Source organism: Centroberyx gerrardi, chromosome 20, assembly GCF_048128805.1.
Source record: "Centroberyx gerrardi isolate f3 chromosome 20, fCenGer3.hap1.cur.20231027, whole genome shotgun sequence".
NCBI lineage: Eukaryota > Metazoa > Chordata > Actinopteri > Beryciformes > Berycidae > Centroberyx > Centroberyx gerrardi.
The window spans coordinates 5,263,483-5,288,845 of record NC_136016.1 but is presented as its reverse complement, the minus strand read 5'-3'; the positions used below and the strand labels follow the sequence as shown (position 1 = coordinate 5,288,845).

The 25,363-nt window shown below is 42.0% G+C and overlaps 2 protein-coding genes across 4 annotated transcripts; one reads left to right on the top strand and one right to left on the bottom strand.

Annotated features, from left to right (window-relative positions):
• Positions 1-1,500: 1,500 nt before the first annotated feature.
• dnai1.2 (dynein, axonemal, intermediate chain 1, paralog 2) lies at positions 1,501-10,870 on the bottom strand. Its single transcript, XM_071895874.2, has 20 exons — positions 10,832-10,870; positions 10,616-10,678; positions 10,332-10,418; positions 10,109-10,189; positions 9,670-9,796; positions 9,233-9,288; positions 8,868-9,023; positions 8,645-8,704; positions 8,412-8,540; positions 8,096-8,180; positions 7,857-7,974; positions 7,618-7,661; positions 7,244-7,491; positions 6,627-6,716; positions 6,370-6,457; positions 5,869-5,948; positions 4,296-4,444; positions 2,917-3,016; positions 2,516-2,698; positions 1,501-1,679 (listed from the first exon to the last, which is right to left on the bottom strand). Exons 1-20 carry the CDS (start codon positions 10,868-10,870, stop codon positions 1,578-1,580), a joined length of 2,085 nt encoding a protein of 694 aa, XP_071751975.2. The 3' UTR covers positions 1,501-1,577.
• A 964-nt stretch (positions 10,871-11,834) lies between these two features.
• map2k4b (mitogen-activated protein kinase kinase 4b) lies at positions 11,835-25,353 on the top strand. Of its 3 annotated transcripts, XM_071895865.2 has the most exons (13): positions 11,835-12,026; positions 14,004-14,039; positions 14,896-14,928; positions 16,245-16,347; positions 16,772-16,946; positions 18,584-18,703; positions 18,825-18,944; positions 19,049-19,100; positions 19,556-19,683; positions 20,425-20,502; positions 20,622-20,770; positions 20,990-21,035; positions 22,426-25,353. In XM_071895865.2, the coding sequence occupies exons 1-13, from the start codon at positions 11,897-11,899 to the stop codon at positions 22,537-22,539; spliced, it is 1,284 nt and encodes a 427-aa protein (XP_071751966.1). In that variant the 5' UTR covers positions 11,835-11,896; the 3' UTR covers positions 22,540-25,353. The 3 variants fall into 3 exon arrangements, with proteins under 3 accessions (XP_071751966.1, XP_071751968.1, XP_071751967.1); XM_071895867.2 differs by lacking the exon at positions 14,004-14,039; XM_071895866.2 differs by lacking the exon at positions 14,896-14,928.
• The last annotated feature ends 10 nt before the right edge of the window (positions 25,354-25,363 follow it).

Sequence of the window (25,363 nt, the reverse complement as noted above, 5' to 3'; positions counted from 1 at the left end):
TCACTTAGTCAGGTAACAGAGGCACCTGACTGACTGATGTCGCATCACATCACGTCTGTAATTTGGGGTCTCGCGGTGTGAAAACAAAAGTGAAACTTAACATACCACAGTCAGTAATGGGGATTTGTAGACAGTAACTTGTCTTCGCTGCCATACAGACTTAAACGGTAGGTGACTTTAACGTTACCTCGTGGTATTTAAGTAACGTTAGTGGAATTAGGTAATTTAACCATGTCGCAGTGCTTCAGTGCAATTGAACACGCACCGTGGGTCTGTACAGTGTTTCCACACCAATGATTTTTTTTTTTTTTACCTTTCCTGTCGACCAACGGCTCTCTTTCTGTCATCTTCTACCAAGGAAGGTTTAAAAATAAACGGAGAAACGCGCCGGCCGGCTCTCTGTTACCGACTCCAGCTGAAACTATACCACAGCATGTTTGGGCTTTGGAGGAGGGGCGGAGCGGAGCGCACCGTTGCGGAGGAAAGGGGTGCGCTGGATTTACAACACAAGACAAAACGAGAGCAACATTGCTAAACGGAATGAGGCATAAAAATCGTTTTATCTCGATTTTCTTGTTTTCATAATCGTGGGAAGCCAAAATCGTAATCGAAAATAAAATTCGATTAATCGCCCAGCCCTACTGTATCCTAATATTTTATTTTGTTGACCTGAGTGAGTGTGAAATAAATATTTAATCATGTCAATAAGGTGATTATGTTTTAGTCTGGAAGTTATTTGCATATTTCTATGGAAATACTTCTATGGAAAAATGAACGTTTGCACTGTTTGAATTACAGCCTAAGCCTACAATGAATTGTGCAACAATGCAATATTTTGCATTGTTAACACAGAAATAACCAGGAAGAGAATCATTTTGCACTGGGAGAGCAGGTTAGGTTGAAACAAATGGAGGGGCATTTTGCCATACCATTATGGCGCAAGGGAAGGGCCAAAATTAAGACCACTGAGAGGCCGGTGGAGGCTATATCCTTGCTGAAGCCAGCTACTGATCTTGCCAATGATAAGCCAGTGGGAGTAAATGAGAAGCCGACTATTGATTCAACCAAGCGACCAAAGACTATAGGGCTGAGTGTGTAAATGTAGTCGTCTGGGTTTGGTCCATAAACGCTCAATCTATTATGCCAATTTACCTCTCTGTTCACTTACAGTAACTCTCCCCTCCTCACTCTTATCTTAAACAACTTGGACAATACATACAGAAGGGGTGTATTCAATCCCTGCATAAGAGCTCAACCAAATCTTTGGAATTGTAATGTTGATTGTCTGATATGTATCAAAAACTATGAACAAATGCATAATTCATTGAATATGAATAATGTATGCACAGCAGAGAGAGAGAAGAGAATGAAAAACTTTTAATAAATATATCCAAAATTCACCCATCGTTTTGTCATTGAATCGATCGCATCAATTGTCCTGACAACTGTTCACAGTATGCTGTCGATTACTGTTCCACACGCAGAACAAAGAGTGGGACTTTTATGAGTGAGAATATAAGAATACTAATAATAGAATGAATGTCGCTGTGTTGGTGAGAGTAGCCATGGTGCTCACATTACACTGAGCCTGGCTCTGGTTCCCTCAGCAGACTCAGGAGCTTCTCCATCTTGGCTGCTTCCACTTCCGGACCCTTGGGCAGCTCCTCACCCTTCTTCCCCTACTCACACACATACAAACAACACACACATACACACATCAGAAATCACTGATGGCAGGTGACAAACATTGCAAAGTGTGTGGCACGGAAGTGTTACTGGCACATTAAATACTCCTGTCTGTAGGAAAGCACAGCCATTGAAGAGCAGTATTATGGCTCAGTATTTGTCCTGTGTTGCTGCAGAAGTCCATTCTCCCTCTCTCTCAGGGTGGATATTTAACTGGCCTCTGCTTATCAAAGTCTTCACTATGGTTACAGGCCTTTCTCAGACTGAATCTGACTTGACTTGAATAAGCCTGATACAACACAGTAAGGGAGCTGATCCAGAGAGACAGCTGCATGCACTAAGTGAATCAACATCAAATCTCGCTGCAACATAATATCTCTGCTATGATGAATGGCTCAATAAGGCTCCCTCCACGGTACAGAGAAAGTCTGACTGGGCACAAACCAGCACAGGTCAAATCCATAAAACTCTATCTTCAAGTCAATATCTCCTAAGATCGCAACCTGTGTTCTAATCAGCGATGAGATGAGCACATTGAGTTCTGATGAAATGCACTGAGCCTTATTTGCTGCTTGTGGTAAGAATTTGGAGCTTCAATTATCAAGCTAGTTAGACAGGACTGGCACAGTGGGGTGACCCATGGAGAAACCCTGTGAGGTCTTGGTAAACAGTACTTGATGAACACATATTCACACCAGATTCCACCATGAAGTGATGAGTCCACAAGCATCATCCACCCCAGTAGAATCTTGTCTCTCCAAACCTCAGACTTCATTTACTATACACACAGGCTGATAGAGGACATTTTGGCACTGGATCAGACTCTCACCTTGGGTTTCTTGCGGAGGTTAGGGGAGAGCTTGAGGCTGGTGACGTAGCCCCGGTCATCCCCCACTATGACGATAGGATGGACAGGATTGAACTCGATGTGAGTCAGCTTGGTCCTCTTGGCCACCACTGGCTGCTGGCAGATGGCCTCGTATTTGTTGACGCTTAGGTCAAAAACGTGAACCTGAAAAAACGATGAGGGATCAAAGGGGTTTAGGTGCATTCGGTTCATAGTAGTGATAAATGAGGAGAAAACTGGATCAAGTCTGACCCTCCAGCATCTGAATTGACGTTATGGAAGTACGGCACTTCTTGATTACTAACAAGCAAGAATACTTAAACTGCTAAAACTCCGAAGCCAAGCTCTGGATTAAAAGGCGTAGGTTTTGAAATCGCTCTTACCTTGCCGTCCGTGGTGACAGCAGCAAATACAGTGGAGGAGTATGGAGACCAAGCCACGTCTCCAACTGCTGCATACAGGTCAAATGTGAACATGGGAGTGCTGCAAACAAACATGGACGCACAAGATCAAACAGCAGGAAGTCGGTCACTTTTTGTTGTACTGCATCGAATGGTTGTGTGTGCCTTCGAAATGCTATCACATCCTTCACAAACACAGAAAACTGAACAGATAGACAGTATAGGATGAGATGAGATGAGATGTGCCCTGGTCCAAAGCCACTGTCATTACTCTTTTGGCCTATGAAATCAATAGTTCCTGGTCATGCTACAGAGACTTTGAGTTGAAAGTGAATCTAGCCTGGTACCCTCTTTTATCACACTGTGGAGATTTTCTCTCCTAAAAAAAAAAGCTCTTTCTCAAATCACTCTTCTGTGTGTCTGGGCATATGGCACTTCTCCCTACAGGCTCCCTAGGGGGGTAAGGCCATCTTTACACTGGAATCAGTTACAAAATGTCCAGACACCAATGTCTCGTCACAGCCTGGCAGAGAAAAGGAGTGGAGATCAAACAGAAGGCTCTGCGCACACTGTCTTCACGTTATTAACTTCTGAAACACCACTGTGAGCAGGAGGAAGAAACAAAATGTTTACAGAGCTTCTTCGAATACTAATGAGGGTGTGTATATGTGTGTGTGTGTGCGTGTGTGTAAGCAAAACTTTCCATTTTAATTAGTTGTAACTTGGGTAGACACAAGGGTCATTTTGAGTAGAATGACACAGTAGATAAACCCAGAGAAATATAGCCTATGCAATACTTGAGTCAGGGCTATGGGGATTTATAAATTAGGGACACGTTTATCACAGAGGAGGCTGAGGTGCAGATTTATTAAGCCACCTTTTCGCCTGACTAATAGACCTGATGTGAGACACACTCTTAAACTGCAAGCCATTTTGTTCATTCAGGACTGGCTAAGTTTGTCCTAGAGAAATACAGCATGTACCAGCCTCAGCCCTCAAATACCTGATGCTAAAATTCAAAGTTATAGATTTACTCTATCATTATGGAAAGACTGCAGGCATGATGGTTTTCCTGTCCCTTCTTTGAATGTACATTGAGATTGACATGTTTTTTACAGTGTCCATGAGAGACTGTCTACTTGATAGTGATCACAGCAGCAGTTACCTGATGTACTCAGTATAGTATGGACTATGGAATTTATATAGGAATCAAGACTATACTGGAACTAACCTCAGCAATTGTTTTCCATGGAAAATGTGCCATGATATAGTGAGATACAGTACGTAAAGCTAAAACAAAGACGCTAACTAGGCATGAATAAACAGTTTGAGCCTCGACTCTTTTCACTCAGCGGTCTTACTTGATGGTGTGGTCCCAGATCTTGACGGTCCAGTCGGAGCTGCAAGAGATGAAGACCTTGGGGTGGAAGTGGTTCCACTTGACAGCATCCACCGCCATGTTGTGAGCATCATAGGTCTCGAGGAATTGGCTAGAGTAGGTCTTGGAGCACTGGGGGAAGACAACAAAGAGTTCCCATTAGTGCCCGATGGGATGCTACAAAACACAAACTACAAACTGTACATTACTACTCTACCATAATGTGCTGCTCAAAATACTTATGAGAGACTAAGAGTATTATTGAAACGGCTCAGAACTTTTCAAGGCGTGTGTGTGTGTGTCTGTGTGTATGTGCATGCGCAGTATGTGTATCAAAGCAGAAATAACCACACTAGGAAGTAGACAATTTAGTCTTTTTTCCATTCCTACTTGGGCTCTTTCCACTCCTTCTTGATGATGTACATTACTTGACACAAAGCTCAACATCATGCAATCAAAAGTGTTTTAAATGTGTTTCATTACAATTAATCCCAATGAGTGAGGTACTCAGGCTATTAAAAAGAGCTGCATTTCATCGTTTTTCATTCAGAAATCCTAATGTAGCAACGATCATTTTTGTCTGTTGTGTAGAGAGACTGTGACATTGATATTACAACATCAACAACAACATCAAAAGACAAGTGAATAGACATTAATGAGCTTGTCGAGTCATCAAGGTAAATGGAGCTAAGTAATAGTTGCCACATCCGACTAGAACTTCCAGTGTAATAAGTATGTGCACCACTAGGTTTAATTCTATAAAGATGGTTCCATTTTAATGATGTGTGTATTAATTAGCGACTTTTAGGAGTGGCTATCTGTCCACAGTATTGTAGAACAAGCACATGAGGGAGAAGAACATAGAAAGGATGGGAGGGGAGCCAAAAACTACCAGCTGTCTGATGTAGACAGAGAGAGGCTCTGCCTAAGGAGACTCATTAAACGGTTAAGGCCAAGTGTGAGGGGCTCCCAAGGGGCCACACGGACACACACACACACACACACACACAGGCACGCATGTGAACTACTAATGGGAACTTTCCAGCTTGTGAAGCCTCTAGAGTGCAAGCCCAGCAGGATATCTGGAACTGCAACACAACCAAAATGAGCTTCCATTTTTCAAAGCAGATAGTGGGACACAGCGAGGAGCCCCGAGATGATCCTAATCTCATTTAGAGGTGGCACCGAGAGACAACTTGTTTTAGGGCTTAGGCTTTGCTGAAACTGCAACATTTTTGAATAGAAGCTTGCAAAAAGTCATTCAAACAAACTGTGAACTTTTAACGAAAGCCTTCTTTCTTTTGGTAAATAAATAAGAGAGAGTTTTGGTAGCTTTACCTACCTAATGGTCAAAACTGAAAAGAGGGCATGGCTATGAGTATTAGAACATTATGTATTTTTTGTATTTGTCTGTCTACAGCTACCTTGTCTGGTTGGAGCTTTGACTGATCAAGCAGGTAACTTCAGCAACATGCTTTGTGTCATTTAAGAAGAGGCGTATGATTTTATTTTGGCCATTGAGTCAAATCCAGGATACTGTAATCCTTGTAACGTACCTTGTGTATTTTCCCCTCCTCAGTGCCAACGAGGAAGAGGTAGTCGATCTGTTTATGGAAGTCAAATGATGTACCGCAAGCTGTGGACAAGAGACATCAAGCACTTAAATTAGCCATGCACCGTTACAGAGACTGGCATTACGAGTGCCATAATATTAAGACAATCACAGGAAAATATATTTAAAAGACAAATCAATATACTTGTATGTGATTAGCAACTTACCTGACACTATCTGAATTGTCCTGATGCACTGAACCCCACCCATATGGTGCTCCAACCAGGTTACAGCTCTACCAACCAGGTATAAACTCTTTCTACTGATTTTTTTCTTTTTTTGATTCTACCTATGAACTAATGTTCTAAATTGATTGTTTAGTAATGGTCAAATAATTTGGTACTCAGATATGTTAATGTTTAAATTTCAGTACTCAGTATCAGTGATGGCAATGAAAAAGTGGTATGAATGCATCCTTTAGCACACAGTGTGAGTGAAGCCCTACCAACGCTGAGCTGCTGCGCACCCTCTGGCCCCTCAGAGGCAGCACCCTCCACTGAGAGTTTGATGATGTCGGTGAAGACCAGCTCATTCTGTAGGCATACAGACACATTGTCATGCAGTTGTAGATATAGACACATGCAAAAACAAACACACACACACACACAAGCATGTCAGTGACAGTCTGTACAGTTGTGTTTGATTTGTACTCTGCTAAAAAACGACATGCCTGATTATAAAGAAAATATTTCCTTGGCTAACCTTGACCAGGGTCCAGGACACTACTCGGCCATCAGACGACACAGAATAGAAGTTGTGGTTGTTGTCCATGTCATCATTCTGCCAGCGCACCTGAGATAGAACAGAACAATGTGAAATATAACTCAACAATGTGATGCACACATTGAGAAGAAGTAATTTGAGAGGAAACCTGAGAAAAAGAGAAGAGAGAGGAGAGAGAAAATATGAGAATGTCAGAAACTAAGTAGGGCACTGGTCATTGAGTGGTGATAGAAAATACTGCACATCAAACAAAAGTTTATAGATGTAATTTGCACTGCCAGCTTTATTGTCCCTGCTGCATGCTTTGATTTATATACTACTTGGCCAGGACCTCACTGCCACTTATCAAAGCTGCCTGAAAAGAACAAGGAAAATATTTTCCTGAAGAAAGTAGACGCTGTTAAACTCACAATGATGGATCATGGCTTCGGATAAGACTGGATTGATGTCTGTCCCTGTGATATTTGATAGTTTTAAACTGAATTGGGTCTTTTGAGATGATCTGAGTCGATCTATACAAACACACACACACACACACACACACACACTGGACCCTCATCACCCTATCCAGCCTCCGCCACCTCCTCTACCCTCACCTGCCAGACGGGGTCGGTGTGCTTGCCAGTCTTCGCCGTGCTCTTGTAGACGGGCTGCACTCCCTGTACAATCAAGTTGTAGACGGCCACGCAGCCGTCGTAGAAGCCCACCGCCACCAGGCAGGACAGCTCCTCGTGGATGTCGAGGCACATGACGCCAGAATTTGTGGGGTAGATGTAGTCCGGGAAGGCGGAGTTCTTCATCGAGTAGAAGACCAGCATGCCGCGCCCCTGTTTACTGAAGTCATCTAGGAGGGAGAGGAAGAGTGGACAGTGGGGGAGAGGGGGGGACAGTGACCATCAGATATCAGGTTTGATTGGGGTTTGCATAACTGCTCAGTTATCAATCCTGCAGTCAAGCCAAGTGTACTTACATGATCCCATTCCCATAGCAAACAGATCCGGGTATTTCTTACTCCTGTTGATGACAAGTGCCCCATCAATCACTCGCTCTCTCTACTGGTAACACAGTTGCAAATTCATTCCCAGTCAATGTGTTTGAGTTGTATTAACATTGACGTTGTTATATATAGTTGCAGCTCTAATTTTCACCCCAGCATCCTGTTAAACATCAATGTGAGGGAATGAGAACAGCTTTGACGGGCAAACTTACCAGCAGAGGGCAGTGACAGACAGTCTTTTGGCTTTGTCATACTGGAACTTCCACAAGGGGAGAAGGGTGCCCTCCTGCTCCCTGAACTCATCAGAGGCATCCTCGAAGTACTTGAAATCTGAAAGGAGAAGAGAAGAGAAAAGAAGACAAGACATGACAAGACATGACAAGACAAGGAGTAACAAATGGGTTTGCAGTTCATCATACTGCCACTTGACATGTTTACAAGAAACCCATACCTTGTGCTATGTCATCAAATGTATTCTGATTGACCATCCGTTCCAAGATCTTAGCCGCCTTGGCCACTTTGGTGATATCATCGCCCTATAGAGGAAACAGGAGTGAAACTATTTCAGATGGACATGTTGCAAAACTTAAGTACTGCTATCATATAAGTACTGCACATCAATCAGTGGAAAAAGAGAAATCCTTCCCAAATTCAATGCATAAGATACCAGGGACAAATTAATCAGATCTAGACACTGTCTGAATATGAGACACGTGTTAATGCCAGATGTAAAGGGGACCAGGGAAGTAGGGGAGTAGGCAATTTACCTGAGTCTCCGTTATCACAATCTTCTTCTTGCTTTTGTCGTCATCCTTCTTCGATGGTACGGCTTTCTGCTTTTCCTTGTTCTTCTCTTGCTTCTGCAGCTCCTCCACGTACGCATCGTAGATCTCCCACTGCGCGGAGAGAAGTGGGGTCATCGTAGTCAACACACACGAGCACAAATGTTCACTGATGGGCAGCAGGGTGAGAATGGGCCCGGCCTAAACATTTCTACTACCTGATTGGCATTGGCAGAGAAGGTGCAGCGTCGGGGAGGTTCAGTCTGGCAGCTTCTCTCCTAGAGGTAAATTAAAGACATCTGCCCACTGAAAATCTTAGAGTTACATTTTTCTATGCAAACCAATATTAAACGTTCTCTTTCATATGTGTAAAAAGTGTGCTTTATCATGTGAGAGGTGATGCTCCTCCAACATGAGGTTGGCTGCCTGTCCCCCTCCTACCCTCAGTGGGTTGTTGAGGGTCTGGGAGGCTCTCTCGCTGAAATTGAACTGGTTTGTGACTTTCTGCTCCTTCTTGTCAGTCTTGGAGGCAGCGCTGTCCGGCCTGTCCTCTTCTCCACCCTCCTCGGCTTCCCCTCCATCCTCTCCAGGTGTAGCCTGTGGGAAAACCAACAGAGGCACTGCCAAAGACCACCAAGAACACAAAAGAAAGTGTTGATCAAAAGCAATAATTTTGAATTCAAGGGTTCCGTGATAAGTCCTTAAAATGAACAGTAAAAAACCCTAACCCAATAAACCCCTACCCTATGCATAACTTGCTCTAATGTTAGTGCAACAAAGTTCTGGTTTATCAAGATCTTTATTACCGGGGTCTCTGGTTTCTCCTCATCAGGTTCTGCTCCAGCATCGGCTGCTACTTTCTCTGGAAACAATTCAAAAACATAATTTGACTGTGAGGAAAAGTGCAGATTTAAAGTCAAATTTGTAAGTGAAGTTGTCAGCGATCACAGTCGCCAGTTATGTTATGGTGCATGCTGGTAGTGCCTCCTTGTGGCACCAATTATATATTACACCATAAGGAAGAACCATTGGAGAGGTAATGTAGTCATATTAACCATTATGAAACCAGATCGCTACATGCTTGGAACACTGTCTGCAGTCACTAAGGAAGGTGACACATTTTTGGGCTTGGATGTCTCTAACAAACAGTGTTACTATTCTCTATAAACCTACTGTAAATCTAGTATAGACAGAGTATATTATTGTAGCATGTTACAGTAACTCATCTCTATGCAGTAGCTACCTTCAGTGAGTCCCTGCTTGGCCCTCTGCCTACGGGCCTCATCAGAGTCTTGGTGCAGCAGGTTGCCCTCCAAGACAAAGTGAACAGCCATCTGATCCACACCACTGATGGGCTTGTAGGAACGTTCCTGCCAAACACAAGAAGCAAGGACATGATTGGTATAGGTTATTGTTAAGAATAACTAGTATAGGAAGGAATAGTTTTTTATTAGGTATGGGTAAGAAAATAGTTTACGTTCGTGGACTACTTGGATGGGAATAGACAGGTAACATTAGGAAAAACACAGGGACTTGGGAGTATGTCACTGTCATCTGACTTTCTCTTTAAACAATCTACCTGAACTGGATCTGAGGTAGCTTCCGTATTACAATGACCCTATCCTTACTTCCTGTCATTCATAGTCAAAGTTGTGAAGTTATAGGCCTAGTAATTTCCTCACCTTGAAGCTGTAGCGGACAATATTCTGGGGGGCATGTGGGTTGTTTGCAGTCAGGATCCTTGTGATTTCCTCTTTAAGCTCCTGGTGATGTCAATAAAGACAAGAGCATATCAATAAGGACTAGACAAGCCTGAATCATTTAGCAGAAGTCAAGTTCCCTCAACACAGGCCCATGCGCCTGTCTTGAACTCCTGCAGTCAGGACCCCTCTGTCCTTGTCTTACCGCCTCAGTGAGCTCCAGCTGGTCTGCAGGCTTAACAAGTGTCCCTTCGTCCCATCCATCACCCTGCTCCACCCCATCCTCGTCATCCTGTACAAAAAGAAGAGTTTCACCCCAGGTTCCACAGAAAACTGTATGACATCATGTTGTGATAGGACATAGGCCTACGTTTCTGATAGGTCAGTTCTCCTTTTTGCACTTATGCATCTGCTTACTAGATGTCAATGCTTATCATTATTGTGGCTATTCTGTTCCAGTTGTGTGACTCCCACCTTTAGTGAATCCACCTTTTTCTTACTTGCAGGTTTGGTAGCCTTTGCGCCAGGTGCCTTTTGAGATTGAACATTTCCCTGTGTGAAAACAAATACAAAATAGTAGCAGTAGCACAATGAACAACGCTGTTACGTTACATAAGGTTAACTATTACCGTTACTTATTCAGTTAGTGAGACCATCACTGTTAGCTAACGTTAGCTAGCTAAAATAAACTGACGTTTAACCTACCTGCTTTCTCACAGTTGTGGTTTTGTTAGACACGGGCATTCTGTAAAAACAGCCTATTCAAAGTACGGTTTAACGATTTAAAAAACGATTTAAAGTATTTGCACCTGCTTATTCCACACAAATCTCGTAAACAATACTTTTAAATGGTTCAAAACAAAGGCAAACTTGTTCTCAGCAACTGAGCGCTGCTCACACCAACAGTGCTACTTCTAGCTGCAAATGTGTACGTCAGTTGCCATGCCAACCAACCGCAGTAAAGATAGCGTGATATTTGATTGATATTCGTTTGATATTCAAATTCAACGGCTAATAACTACTAAATCCTTTGACATAAATGTATTAAAGTACTTGACATAGCATGATTGTGAATGTTGTCAAATATAGGTTTACCTGTCCATTTCGTGGGTTGAGTAAAGGCTGATTTCACTGTTTTTTCTCACACCACAAAAGACATGGTCTGACTGGACCACAAACTACTGTATAGACTGGTCCAACCTAGACTATATTATAAATGACAGCCTAAAGATTATTTAAGACCCTTTGCCAGATTTGTGAAACTTTGTATCTATTTGTGAAAACAGATTCAGATTCTCTATACACACCACAAAAGATATGGTCTAGACTTAATACATCCAAGTGTTGGATCCATTTTGCTCATAAGATAAGATAAAATAAGATGAAACTTTAATGATCCTGAATGGGGAAATTGGGTCGCTGCAGCATATATATACACAAGAATATGAAAAACACAAAGAACACAGATATATGAATTTACGGCAAATATAAATGATGGGTAAAATGTGTGGTGTATTCACATTAACAAGCCTACAGAATATATATGTGCACAAGGCGTCTGGGTGAAAATGACAATGTGCCAGTCGCATGGGCGTTCAAGCCGCTGTCAATTGCGCTATTTCCGACAGTGCTTGAACGCAGCATCAGCACAGACGTGGCCGTGGTGCAGCTGCTGCGTTCAAGTGGCGCAGTGTCCCGTCTGGAGGCAGAGCGGGCGAAGTTTTACTCTGCATTGCAGCCTGAGCGCTACTGCTGGAATCCAACACAACAATGGCGACTCCCAGTCCTGACAGCAACTCCACAACCTCCAGCAACAACAGCAGCAACATCGCAGGATCCGCGTCGCACCAGCATCACCAGCAGATACAGAGCCTGACCACGGTCAGCAGCAGCATGCAAGGTAGGCGACGACGGCTTTCACTTCACATTTTCTACTTCAACTTGAGACACTTGAGTTACTGGGGAAAGGTAGCTTGTAGCTCCCCAGAAACTGAAACACCACAGTCAAGCTAGCCAGAATAACGAAACACGTCTTCCGGTCAGAACTTTCAAAATAAAACCCTTATTGCGATCTGTGTAATGCTTAACAGTTTAATGAATTAAGAAGCGGAAATAGAAAAATGTAAAGTTTAATGTAATATTCGAAAATCTGAGTGCATTAGCCTCATAAATGCACAATTGAGATTTTAGACTTTTTTTTCTGTGTTTTTAATTGAAAGAAATGAAAGCTGGCATACTGGTTTGTGTCCAGGCGAGACCGATATTATAATTTACTGAGATGTAAAAATCACAAATAACTTCAAAAAAAAAAAAAAAAAAAATTCAGAAATTTGATGTTTTAGGATAGAAATTCTATTTTGATTTTGAAATACAATATTAAACTGAGAAGCTGCACACAGATCATGTTGCAACATTTTGAGTAATACAGTGGTATGCCAAATGGACCAGGAGCAGTGCCAAATGCAGCAACAATAATCTTTTAGAAACAGTAAGAATTTAATTATGATTTTATGCAAATGCCCCGTTAAATGAATCAATTATTTTCCATTTGGCACTGTACTCTTTGGCACTTACTCAAAATGTTGCAACATGTCAAATTTTCGTCTTTTATTTTGAAGGCTAAACGCGTAACTTCCGGTATTGTTCTAGCTTTCTCTGGCTAACTTGACGTAGCTCCCTGTAGCTAAGTACATGGCTACCAAGTTAGCAGTGATGCAGTAGCCTCTTTTTAGCTGATGAATCGCCAGGCCTGTCGTGCCACAGTGTGCTACTGTTTTCTTTCCTGCTACTCTAATGATTCTCATTAGAAACAAGAGCCAACCCCCCATAACTGTGACATTATAACGATGCTCTCAATGAATTTCCATCCATCGATATTAGCACCAGGCTGCTACAAGCACCACCAAGGCCTACACTGAAAAGTGTTTCCCTCTCTACTCGGCCAGGCTACTGTTTGCATGCATTGCTGTGGAAAAGAAACGTTATAATTCAATAATTACAGCGGCTAACCTCACCGTGTCAGTCTATATGTTTTACTGCTTTGGATGCATTGGCTTTAAGCCTTTTGATTGCATCAAAACGGCACGGAGATCCATTATCGGACACAATTTTTACTAGTTCTGGCGAGATTTCAGCCTTTTTAATAAGCACGTTAATTTGGTCAGTATAACCAAACAGCCCACTGATTAACAATGTCAAAGTCGTTATAAAACACGAATCTATCGTTCGTTTATGTAACCTGTCTATATTTTGTGATATGGATGGTTAGCAATGCAGCGTATGAAGCCTCCGAGTCCTACCCTAGATCCATTATCGGACCCAAGCATGGTCGTGGCTAAAGCAAATAGCCTATTATTGTTTTGGCTTCTTGGTCGGCTTTCAACCACTTTTCTTTCTTGGTAAGATGGGGGTCGGAGCTACAGCATTGTCTGCTAATGCAAGACTTATTATAAGCGTGGAAAAAAACACAAGAAACCGTCCAACGCTAGCTAGGCGGATACGCCTGTCCGATTTCGCTACGCATAGGTCAGATTGAATTTGTACTCCTAAATATGTATATATACTTGCACAAATTGGCACATACAGTGGGTAACCTATTGACATACTGTGGGCTGCGTGTTTGTCGGGGGTCTCGTCCAAATTTTGCCGGAAAAAGGAAAGAAGCACGCCAGACAGGGACGTGTCCGATAATGGATGTCTAGGCGGTAGCTGTCCGACAACGGACGCGTTTACGGTTATGTTGATTGACACGGGCTTGTAGCACCCGTAGCCTCATAAACAATGTGTGGAATGTCTTCAATGATAGTCAACAGATCTGAGTTGCATTTCCTAACTGTGGCAGATGTCTAGCATCAAATGTTTTATCTAAACCTTGCAGAAACCAACACCTGCTGGAGATGTCAAAGTGAAACAGGTATTCAACACTTATTGCTCTAGGTTTTAGTCTGCTGCTGTAGGTTATTTGTTTTCATCCTACAATAGGTTGTTTGTTTACATCTTGGCAAAAAAGCAATCCTTGAAATGTTTCCCATTCACCTTCATCTTTTATTTTATTTTATTTTTCCTGAAATTAGGTACATCATGCATTTATGTCCACTTATCTGCATGTTACTCTACCCTAGTTGATCCTCTAATGCAGGGGTTCCCAAAGTTTCTACATCAAGGACCCCTAAATAGATCCACATCACCCCCATTTGATTGTAACCCAATATGAGAATATGTTTGTTAGATATGATTTAGTGTGTAGGTGGGTAAGTAACAGTAGAGACAGTGAAACCTCTGATCAAAACAGCCATTCTTATACATTCTCTCATTGGGCTAGCATTTAGGGAATCAAATAATCATATTAAAGTATTCCTCATTTGGCTGGGGACCCTTTGGATCCCCCTCAAGAGCCCTTCTGGTCCCAGGACCCCACTTTGGGAACCACTGCCTGATGCAAATTTCAATATTGCCCCAAAGGCCTTCTGATGGGTCTAATTCCCTATTACCATTGACTTGTGCATACTAGGATACCTAATTTTAGGATGTATTAGGAAAATATGACCCCAAACCAAGTTACACACATGGTTGTATGGTGGTGCACTCACACACACCCAGCGAAATACGGTGCTTAGTGCTTTATTCACCATCAAAGCAGTCTCACTGTAACCAGCTATGCATTCCCCTTTCAGCAGCGGCACTAGCTGGGACGGCATTTGTTTAAAACACCCACCGATACACAAACAAGCCCAAAGGACATGTAGTAAAATGTTTTTTCTTTACTTCAGGGTTTCAGATAAGCCTGTCTGGAGTGCCCCAAAGTAAGCAATAGAACTCGCACACATAGCACACCGACCTCTACTCTTTGTGGGTACATCTCAGTAATCTAACGTCGCTTCCTTTCCTTATTATCCTGTATCCAGCCACACTGATATCAAATGATTGGGTGAGGGTGAGGCAAATCGCTGCCTGGCGATCGTTCTCCGTCGTTGTGGAGGTCCAGATTCTTGATGTGTTCATCATGTTGATTTGAACGGGATGAAACAGGGGAAAGGAAGCCACTGTATACTACTGAAACAGCCTGTGTGGTGCTCTGGTAGTTGGGAGTCTGTCCACTGTTCACTGCTATTAACTAGTGTAAACTCAGATATGGGCGAGGAAGATTCATTTGCACCGGGGTTTAAAGGTTAAGGGATTGGTTTGCACTCAAGATTTGGTCAACTAGGGCATGGCAAAGAAGACTCAACACTTTCACTCAACACTTTTCATAATAGCTAAGCCTAATCATTAATTATTATTTGGACATATATCATTATACGATCCAACAAGTGACACCATGGAGGAATTCACTGGCAATGAACTTATGCTATCACAAGATTTGATTATAGTTCCATTTGAATCAGTTATCTGACATGTGAATGAAGTGTTAGCTAAGTGTTGGGTCCCTTTGATATCCTGAGGGAACTGTTCAAGTTTGAGCTGCACATTTCCGAACCTTATCAATGGAATTGTCTCGTACAGGGATTCCCAATATCAGCCTCCTGCCGATGCATTCTGTGTAGGTTTACCTTACTGCAACAGCCAACAATTCAAGTAACCTGCTCAAATACGATATTAGTTTGCAAGAAACTAGTATGGCAAATGAATTGGTGCCACAGACTTGTCTGAGCATTGGGAACCCCTGCACTTCTGGGCACTTTGTTTGTGTTCCAAATGCATTTTGTGCTTCCTTTGATCTTGAGAAATTGCTTGAGAAAACCCAAATGTCCCTTGGGTCAACCAAACTGCTGCTCATAGACCGGATGTCTCCTAGCATGAATAGGTGGAATGGTGATGCCAGAAAGCAAGTCTCCAGACCAGTCTTCATTGACCTATTATACCATTGTACAACAGCACAATAATACTGTGGCTGTCAGGTCATATGGAAGTTTTGTGGCATAAATAGCTTACTGCATATGCACACATTATTTCAAGTATGTAGGGATAGGAGTTACTGAGGTAAGGCGAGGCATTTTATCACACTATGTCTGCTGCATACCCTCACACAGTATCATCTCTTTGCACTAGTTGGTTAACAGCCACAGTACGGTGTGCATGTTGTGGGAATTTGGATATGTTGATGTCTTTGTCCTGCCAGGTAAACGCAAAGCTCTGAAGCTGAATTTCGCGAACCCTCCCGTGAAACCGGCCTCTAGGCTTCCCATCAATCCGCCGGCTCCCCCCTTCCAGAACCCACACATGTAAGTAGAGATGGTCGAGGATGGGATCTCACTACTACTCTATTGGCAGTTTTTGGGCCAGTGTATCCTAGAGTAATGCAATTATTGCTGCCTGCGATGACTGAGCATTTGTACTCTCCGCATTGTTTGGTTCCTTGAAGGAACTGAATAGTAAAGAAAGGAGTGAGGGCATTGTTTAAATGTTTCTGAATCAGAGAAGCTCGGGGATTACGGATGAATTATTCACCATATCCACATTAATGTATAATGCATGTTCCTCTCTCGGCCCCAAACTGTCCTCTCTCGCTCTCCTCCCTCCCTCTCTTTCCTGTGGCCTCTTTCTCCTATCCTATCGTATTCTATCCTATCCTATCCCATCCTATCCTATATGCTATCCTGTCCCGTCCTGTCCCGTCCGATCCTATCCTCCCTCCCCGTCCTCCAGAGAGCGTTTGCGGACGCACAGCATCGAGTCGTCGGGGAAGCTGAAGATCTCTCCGGAGCAGCATTGCGACTTTACGGCAGAGGATCTGCGAGACCTGGGGGAGATCGGGCGCGGGGCCTACGGCTCCGTCAACAAGATGGTCCACAAGCCCACGGGCCAGATCATGGCTGTCAAGGTGACCCGCTAGACAGAGTCTGACAGTTCGTAGACACGCCTCGCTTGAGTTCCCTTCATCCAAAATATGAGATTCCTTAGTCCAGAATACAGAATCAAGTGGTTATTTCTTCCTCTAAGGCCACGTTCAAGATACGTTCAGTTGTGGTTCCTTAGTCCAAAATACAGAATCTCTTGGGTATTTCTGGACTTTAAGGCCGTATTCACGCTATTCTGCTTTTTTTCAAACTGCCACCGCAACTTTGCGATCAAGTTAATGGGGAGCAGCCGCAAGGCAGGTGGAAGACGGCCACTTTGGGAAAAGACGCTGTATCCAGCTTTCTAAATTTGACAAAAAATCAACTTTTTGGAAGATTGTACATAACGTGAACCGCATTTTTTTGCAAGCCGACCAATCACAATGAAGAAGAGGTGGAGTTTCACACGATGTAGGCAGCTGATTGGCTCCTCTGCGTTCATCACCAAAGCCAGTGCAGGCAGTCTTCTCTTTGCCAGTCAAACAAAACCCACAGAAACCCAAACCAGCGCCACACGCAACATGCACGCATGTATCTATTGTTCGTTCATGTAACCTATATCTGTTTTACCATTGAAACAAAACACCGCACATCATCACCAACCAAATAGTGTTTGACGTTGAAATGACAAACACAAACGAAGTGCATGTTATCGGCACAAAATTTGGTTGAAGCAGAGCTTTTTCCGCAAAAAAAGTAGGAATGTTATGAACGAGCCCATAGGTGGTAGATTTGATCACAAATTTTATTGTTTGCTCATTGTTTTTAATGAAAAGGACACTCATTGCATGTTCCAGCATTGAGAGAGAGAGCTGAGCATGTTTCTTGTACTCAGCACACCGGCATTGAAAGTTAAAAATATGTCTAATTTATTTATAAAAAAAAAAAGGGTGCAATGCCTCAAACAGGTTTTCAGTGTTCTCATAGGAACAGCAGGAGCTATAACTAGTGGCTTGTCCAAGTTTCTGCTGAGCGCTGCAGGCTTAAAAAGAGGTGCTCGGTGGTCACACGGTGTAATGTTTGCTTTGTGTTATTCTTGAGGCCTAAAACAGCTCAGTCCGTGTTTACGATCGGCTCTCTCTCAAATCTGGAATTCTCCGCAATGAAAGGGAGGCTGATTTTGTAGTATCAAAGGATGCTTGTTTGAGCTTACACCTAAGTGAACTTGAGTTTATCGTAGCTCTAACAGCTCTAATCCAGAAAATGTCTCTAATGTTTCCCTAGAAAATCATCTAAGAGGCTCTCACTCTCACTGTTTCCATCTTTTCTTCTGGCCGTTGAAAAGTGAAAGTAGTTAATGTCCTCCAATTTGAATTAGAACTCAAGGACATTCAAATTGACCATAGAAAAATATAGAAAACCAAAACTCACTTGCGTTCCTCTGTAATAAATGAAATTTGCCCTTTCCTATATTGCCCAAAACATTATTGCGATTAATTTTTCCGCCCCACGATATGTATTGTCACGTTTTTGTATTGCGATATATTGAATTTATATATATCGTCCCATCCCTACAAAACATAAGGATGGTCTTGAATGATCCAGAGCTGGTCTAGAGGGCCTGGATGGTGTGAATAAGCCTAAAATCTAAATGTGTTTTTTTGTGATGTGTGTCTCTCAGAGGATCCGCTCCACTGTGGATGAGAAGGAGCAGAAGCAGCTGCTGATGGATCTAGACGTGGTGATGAGGAGTAGCGACTGTCCCTACATCGTTCAGTTCTACGGCGCTCTCTTCAGAGAGGTCTGGCACACACATTGGACTCTAATATTCCATTAATAATCAGAATAATAGCTAATAATAATGTCTCTTGTAATCACCTAAAATGCAATAAACCGGACTAACATTTAACTCTTTCTTTCAGGGTGACTGTTGGATATGTATGGAACTTATGTCTACCTCATTCGACAAATTCTACAAATATGTATATTGTGCATTAGATGACGTCATTCCAGAGGAAATATTAGGCAAAATAACATTAGCAGTGAGTAGATGCTTGACCTTCTCCTTAAACACTATGCTTTCATAACATGCATATCATCGAAGCATGAATAGAGGTGATCAGTTGATGTGTTTTGTCTCCAACAGACCGTTAAAGCACTGAACCACTTAAAAGAAAACTTGAAAATAATTCACAGAGGTAAGGATTTTTTTTTAATCATTTTGTTGAAGTGCATTATAATCTGTAAAACCTGCAATGACATTCTGTTTTCTATGCATATTTTATGTATTCATTTAATTGTTCAATAATGTTTTTTGTAAATGAATTCTTCATTTAAAAGCAGTAATGTATCCCAGAGTTTCCCTACCATTGAATTGGTGTGGCGGGTCACTCTGCCTTAAAGAGCTGCTAACACTAAAATGATTTAATTAGTCTGGGTGTCAATGGAGAGTTTTAGTGTCCCATGATGGTCTAAATGCTGTGCTCTGAGGCTCTTCCACCCTGACAAGAATAAAATACTTGTAATTTTAAAATCCAAATCTAAAAAAAAAATCTAAAAACTGTTATAGGCCTTCAAAAACCCATATTGGTCCAACCCTACTCAGAACAATGCTTCACTTTATATATGAAATTGTCCTTTCGTATGATTTTAGACATCAAACCTTCCAACATTCTAATGGACCGAAAGGGCAACATCAAGCTGTGTGACTTCGGCATCAGCGGCCAGCTGGTGGACTCCATAGCCAAGACCAGAGATGCAGGCTGCAGGCCGTACATGGCGGTAAGCAACCGGCAGTCACAACTGAAACATACATATGGGAAACCTGTCAGATACACGCTGATGTCACTGTGGGATATGCAAAATGCCACTGAACACATGCCGCCCACTCCCACTGGTCATGGAATATCTGGAATATCATGTGATTTTTCAGAGGTAAATTCCAGACAGGGGAAGTCAGGGAATGGGATAAAATTCCCAGGGGAAGTCAGGAATATCACTTTTTACAACTTGCCTCACACATTCATTGCATTAGCTGGTGCTGTTCAGCTGTTCCACAACAAACTCAGCTATAGTGGAAGCCAGACTGTTTACCCCTTTGCAACTTTTCTGAGCTGAAAAACAACATTAATAAACCAGGAAGGACGAAAGTTTTTAGGTGTTGGAAGTACACCAAGTTAGTTATGGAAAGTCACGGAAAAGACATTGGATATTTCATCAGGGCCATGGTAGGAACTCTGAAAGTATCAAGATTGGCTTCTATTAGAGAATATCTATTGTCTGCAACAGTGGATTTCATATTTTTGAAAGTGTTAATGTCCTCAAAAGTTCTCTCCACTTGGGACATCTCTTTCACCTGGGAGCAAGCAAGTTGAATCCCTACCAGATTCAAGGGTGCTGTTCTGTAGCTGACTCTGACCTCTGACCTCCCTGAGGACAGAGGCAAGAGAAAAGAGAATCTGCCCTCTGGGGGTCGGTAAAGTACCTCAGTCTCACAGGGTCCGTTCTTCTGTGTGGTTTCAGCCGGAGAGGATAGACCCCAGTGCTTCCAGACAAGGCTACGATGTCCGATCTGACGTATGGAGCTTGGGAATCACCCTGGTAAGACAAATCATGTTGTCGCCTTCAACATGAAACCTTGAATTTGTTATGTCTGAGGAATTTTGAGTGGATTTACAAATGGGAAATGAGTTTAGTCCTTGATTTGCGCTTGGTTTCAGTATGAGCTGGCCACAGGAAGGTTTCCCTACCCGAAGTGGAATAGTGTTTTTGATCAGCTGACACAAGTGGTGAAAGGAGAACCTCCTCAGCTCAGCAACTCAGAGGAGAGGCAGTTCTCCCCCAAATTCATCAACTTTGTTAACCTTTGGTAAGCATCACTCACTGTTGTATTATACAGTCATACATACAATCAGTAGAGGTACATCATTTTATTATGTAGTGTTTCCAAGGAACATGCCATTGCTCAATAACTACTAACTGAAAGTGGAGAGTAAGTCTGCCATTGAATGATTGATTTTGCTCCCCTCTGCTGGTGGATTGTCTTTTGTTGTTGTTTAGCTAATTGTTTCTTTCTTTTTCTATCCAGCCTTACAAAGGATGAATCAAAAAGGCCAAAGTACAAGGAGCTCCTGGTAAGTTCTTGTACTAGTTATATTAAAAGCTGAATGTCCAGCTCTCAGTTTGGATTGGCTAACTTACTTTGGAAATATCAGATAAACACACCTTTTAGACAGACCGCATAACAATTAATTTAAATATTGCGCTAACCCAAAATCACCATTCATACCACTACTATTTTGCTTGGTGGAAGAATAACTGCTACTAGTGCTACCAGTGCAACTGCTACCAGTACTACTGTTGCTATAAAAATCATTATTGCACCTCTCCATTCTTTTTTTATTACAATGGTCAGTTACTGCCGGTTTGTAGAAATTTACTGGATGTGGTGCCTAACAAAACCCCTTAGCTCTTCCAAAATCACTAAAAGGCACGGCCTCTTGTGGCCAATTTGGGTTCATTACTCAAAAACAGTGATATGTTACTCATTACTTGAGCAATATGTAATTGTGGGATGGGGGTGGGATAAAGTATTTGGATAATTAATCTTCAACCTGATAGAGTGGGTAATAAAAGTAGCAGACTGGTAACTGTAGTATCAGTACTGTAATTGAAATAGTAATTTGTTACAATAGGCTTATTACTTACTACCGTCGGTTCTAAGTCGGTTCTACTTTTTAGCAACCTCGAATTTCTATTTCTGTTGAATACATGCAGTACTACTGACCTTTTTTCCACGGGGGCCAGTTTGAACTTACTTCACACTCTGGGTGGGAAATTCTACCCAGAGGACCTAACAGTTATCAAATTAGCCAGCAGTCTCAGGAACAACTATGCCTGCTTGAATTTAGCAGAGATGTTAGCTAGCTTACTAGCTAGTTAGCAACTATAGCTAGCTGCCTTTTTTTTATTAGCAAACAACATAATACAAACAATTAGACATTCAGTACATGGGTTTAAAAAAAATCTAAATAATATATTTCTTTCCAGACAGTATTGAAATTGTTTAGGAGAATAGTTCTTTGTGTAGCTTAACTATTGACAGACATTTTTTATTTTCAATACATTTAAAAGTATGTATGTGATATTTCCCCAATGAAATAAGTGTATCATTTTTACCAGTGATATATTTCTAGCTAGCTACCTAGGCCAGTAGCTGTAGCTAGCTATCATGGGCCAAAGATATTACCTTAAAATGTGAACCTAAATGCCTCAGGATTTTTGAAATCCATTTGTTTCTAACACATTGTTGTGCATCTTGGTACACAACAGTAGGACATACAGTAGCTGGGCTATTCTTGCTCTTTAGGGTAGTTTCCCACTGTTAAAAATGGCCGCCATTGGAATAATGTCCATTATTAGATTCAAACTCAGATGTTGCCCTAATAAGATTATTTTAATAAAGGAATTGTGTTTAAAATGTTGCTACACATACAATATATTTACCACCCATGTCTCCTTCAGAAACACTCATTCATCCTGATGTATGAAGAGCGGTTCGTGGACGTTGCCAGCTACGTGTGTCGCATCCTGGATCAGATCCCTGCCTCTCCCATCTCCCCTATGTACGTGGACTGATGGAGTTAGGTGGGGTGGGTGGGTGGGTGGGGGTCACCCAACACGGCAACACGCAGTGGGTGGGAACACTAAGCTTCGTGACGCGACGCATGACATCTTAGCCCTCAGACGCAGAGTTACGTAGGTTCACCTGTTTCTTCACACGTTCCAAAGAACGAAGGAACAAATCCAAATTGCCCGGTGCAATGAGATTATTATTATTATTATTATTAAAACACACCGTTACGCTTCCCATCACTTCATTCAACGTCAGTGAAATGTAAAGCATCACCCATCTTCAGACAGCAAAAACTTGAAGGCATAACCTTGTCTTAGTAAAAATGCAACGCTCATCTTTTTGTATGTGAGGAAAACGGAATAGAGTATACATATATGGTATATATACTTGAACTCGATGTACACAAATACAGAATCTACCAAATAAAAATGTTGAAAAAGTGAACAAAAATAGCCACCTATTGGATTGTACATTGTGGACTGTATGTATGCATTTGTGTGTTCACCTCTGAATTGTTGACATAATGTACAGATGTATGCCGACAGACCTACTGTCTAAACACACACACACACTCGTATCACGCAGTTTGATGTGGGCACCTTCACTCACGGTAAATGAATGCAAACGTGTTTTTCTCCGGAACGCTGACGGACGGGTAGCGTGGCTTTACTTTATTTTTTTTATTTTATTTTTTTTTTTAAATATGCAATCTGTGAGAGTTTATGTCTTGATCCATGAATCGGGACAACACACATTTCTCACATCCGATGCTACATTTGCCTGATATAAAGTCGCTCTAGGACACTCGGCCCGCTGATGTAAATGTGTATGTATATAGAGTACATCTTAATCTGCTGTTCCTGGCAGGTTCTGCTCGACGGTTAAGGCTCATTCCCAAACAGAGAGATGGTCTTGTGTGGTGACATGCTGTAAAACGATGTCTAACTATCCCCCGGTATTTACAGATAGTGTCAGGAGATTACAGGTTGAGAATGAGCCTTAACGCTCCTCTGCAGCCTGTCATAGCACTGTACAGTCGAACTGCTCATCCACACTGATCACATAGATCCACCGCGCTGCCCTACAGAGGCAAACAGCAGTAACTACCTTGTGTGTGTGTGTTTTTTAAAAGTCAAACAACCTGACGAGGGTTTCGATTTCCCCATCAACAAACATTATACTCATAAATGCTGCTAAATGATACGCTATCCACTTCTGTACCAACAATGCAATTGTCGGGCCAGGAGGAAAACACGAATTTGACTCCGCACAGTTACTGCTCTTTGGCTCTGGGAGCCAACGCGGACTCAGCATGTTCCTCAGTGACTCGGCATGTTTCTCTCGCTTGCACTGATGATGGAATGTTTCCCACGCCGAACCATGTATTACACTCTGTGACGATGTGTCTCCATAGTCTGAAACGCGACCCCTGACCTGTTTTCCCTCGTCGGCGCAGAGACACTACACTTGGGGGTTTCTCATATCTGCGCAGACGGAGGAGAGGTCGCGACTCGAGACTATTGAGATGCACCCTCTCCATCTTTCTCTCTCTCAGAAAGCCACGTCTACCAGTCGGGGTCACTCACCCTCAATATGTAATTTAGTGAAAAAAAATCATCACACAACTTGGAGTTAGCTAGTTAACCAAACTGTTTGTATGGTCTGTGTAAAAGGGAGGATGGTAGTTGTTCAACATGGGGACGCAGTAGAGGCCTGTAACGTAGTAACTGCCTATAACGTAACACATGCCAATAATGTCATGACATTCAACATAATAAAGCATAATATAAGGAAATAAAAAGGCAATCATTTTAATAACTTAAGTCAACCATTATGATTTTTGACAAGATCAACTGGATGATGGTCTGTTCACAGTTAAAGAAACATTTACCTAGCAAAGAGAAAAGGGCTTAATATGCAACCTTGTCCATCCAACCCCAGCCCATTTTAGAATACTACATTAAATATCAGGTTATTTGATCAAAATATAAACATTTAGTCTAGTTGAATATTACCGCTATTGCTACTCTTCTAACTTGACAGCTAAAAAGAATGTATTGTTATTACAATATCCAGCCAAAAAATAGTCACAGATGTAATAACCAGTCAAGAATGTAATATTACGTTATTGGCAAAAATATATTACAATATCACTTCAAGATTTTATTGCATTTTTGGCTTTGTGTTCCACCATAGGGTTTATTACATGTAGTTTTATTACATTACTGGCATTTGTTATGTTATAGGTTATTATGTCATCGGTCTCTACATATGTCAGCCATGTTGGAAAATGGCCACCAGTGTGTGGGGCTGTCAGGGGGCGTTCAGGGTCACTCGTTATAAACCGAATTGTTGAATACCTGTGGGTTTTACACAGGAGGGTGGGACATTACAACAAGCTGGTAGAGATGCATTGCAGACCAGACATGATTCTCTCACGCAGTCCGATTGGGGAATTCTGTCGGCTCTTTCCTTTCCATTTCTATCTGTAATGCTATGAGACGATGCAACCCCTGAGAAAGCCCACAGTCTTTTTCTTTTCGACACGACAGAAGGAGCTGTTTCACTACAAATAGTCTCCCGTCTGTTTTTTTCTCATGGGATATGGATCCAGGAAGCTAACTTACCACTGGTGAATATGAATCTCCAGGAAGAGTACATGTTGTATAAATTGCAATTTACTAGAATGTTCATATTAGATTATAAGATAATATTAAGGGCAATGAGTATTATATTGTATCTTTATCGAGGGTTAAAAAAATAAAGTTCACATTGAAAAAGATTTGAAACCTGTACCGTGTGCTTCTTGTGATTTGAACATGAATT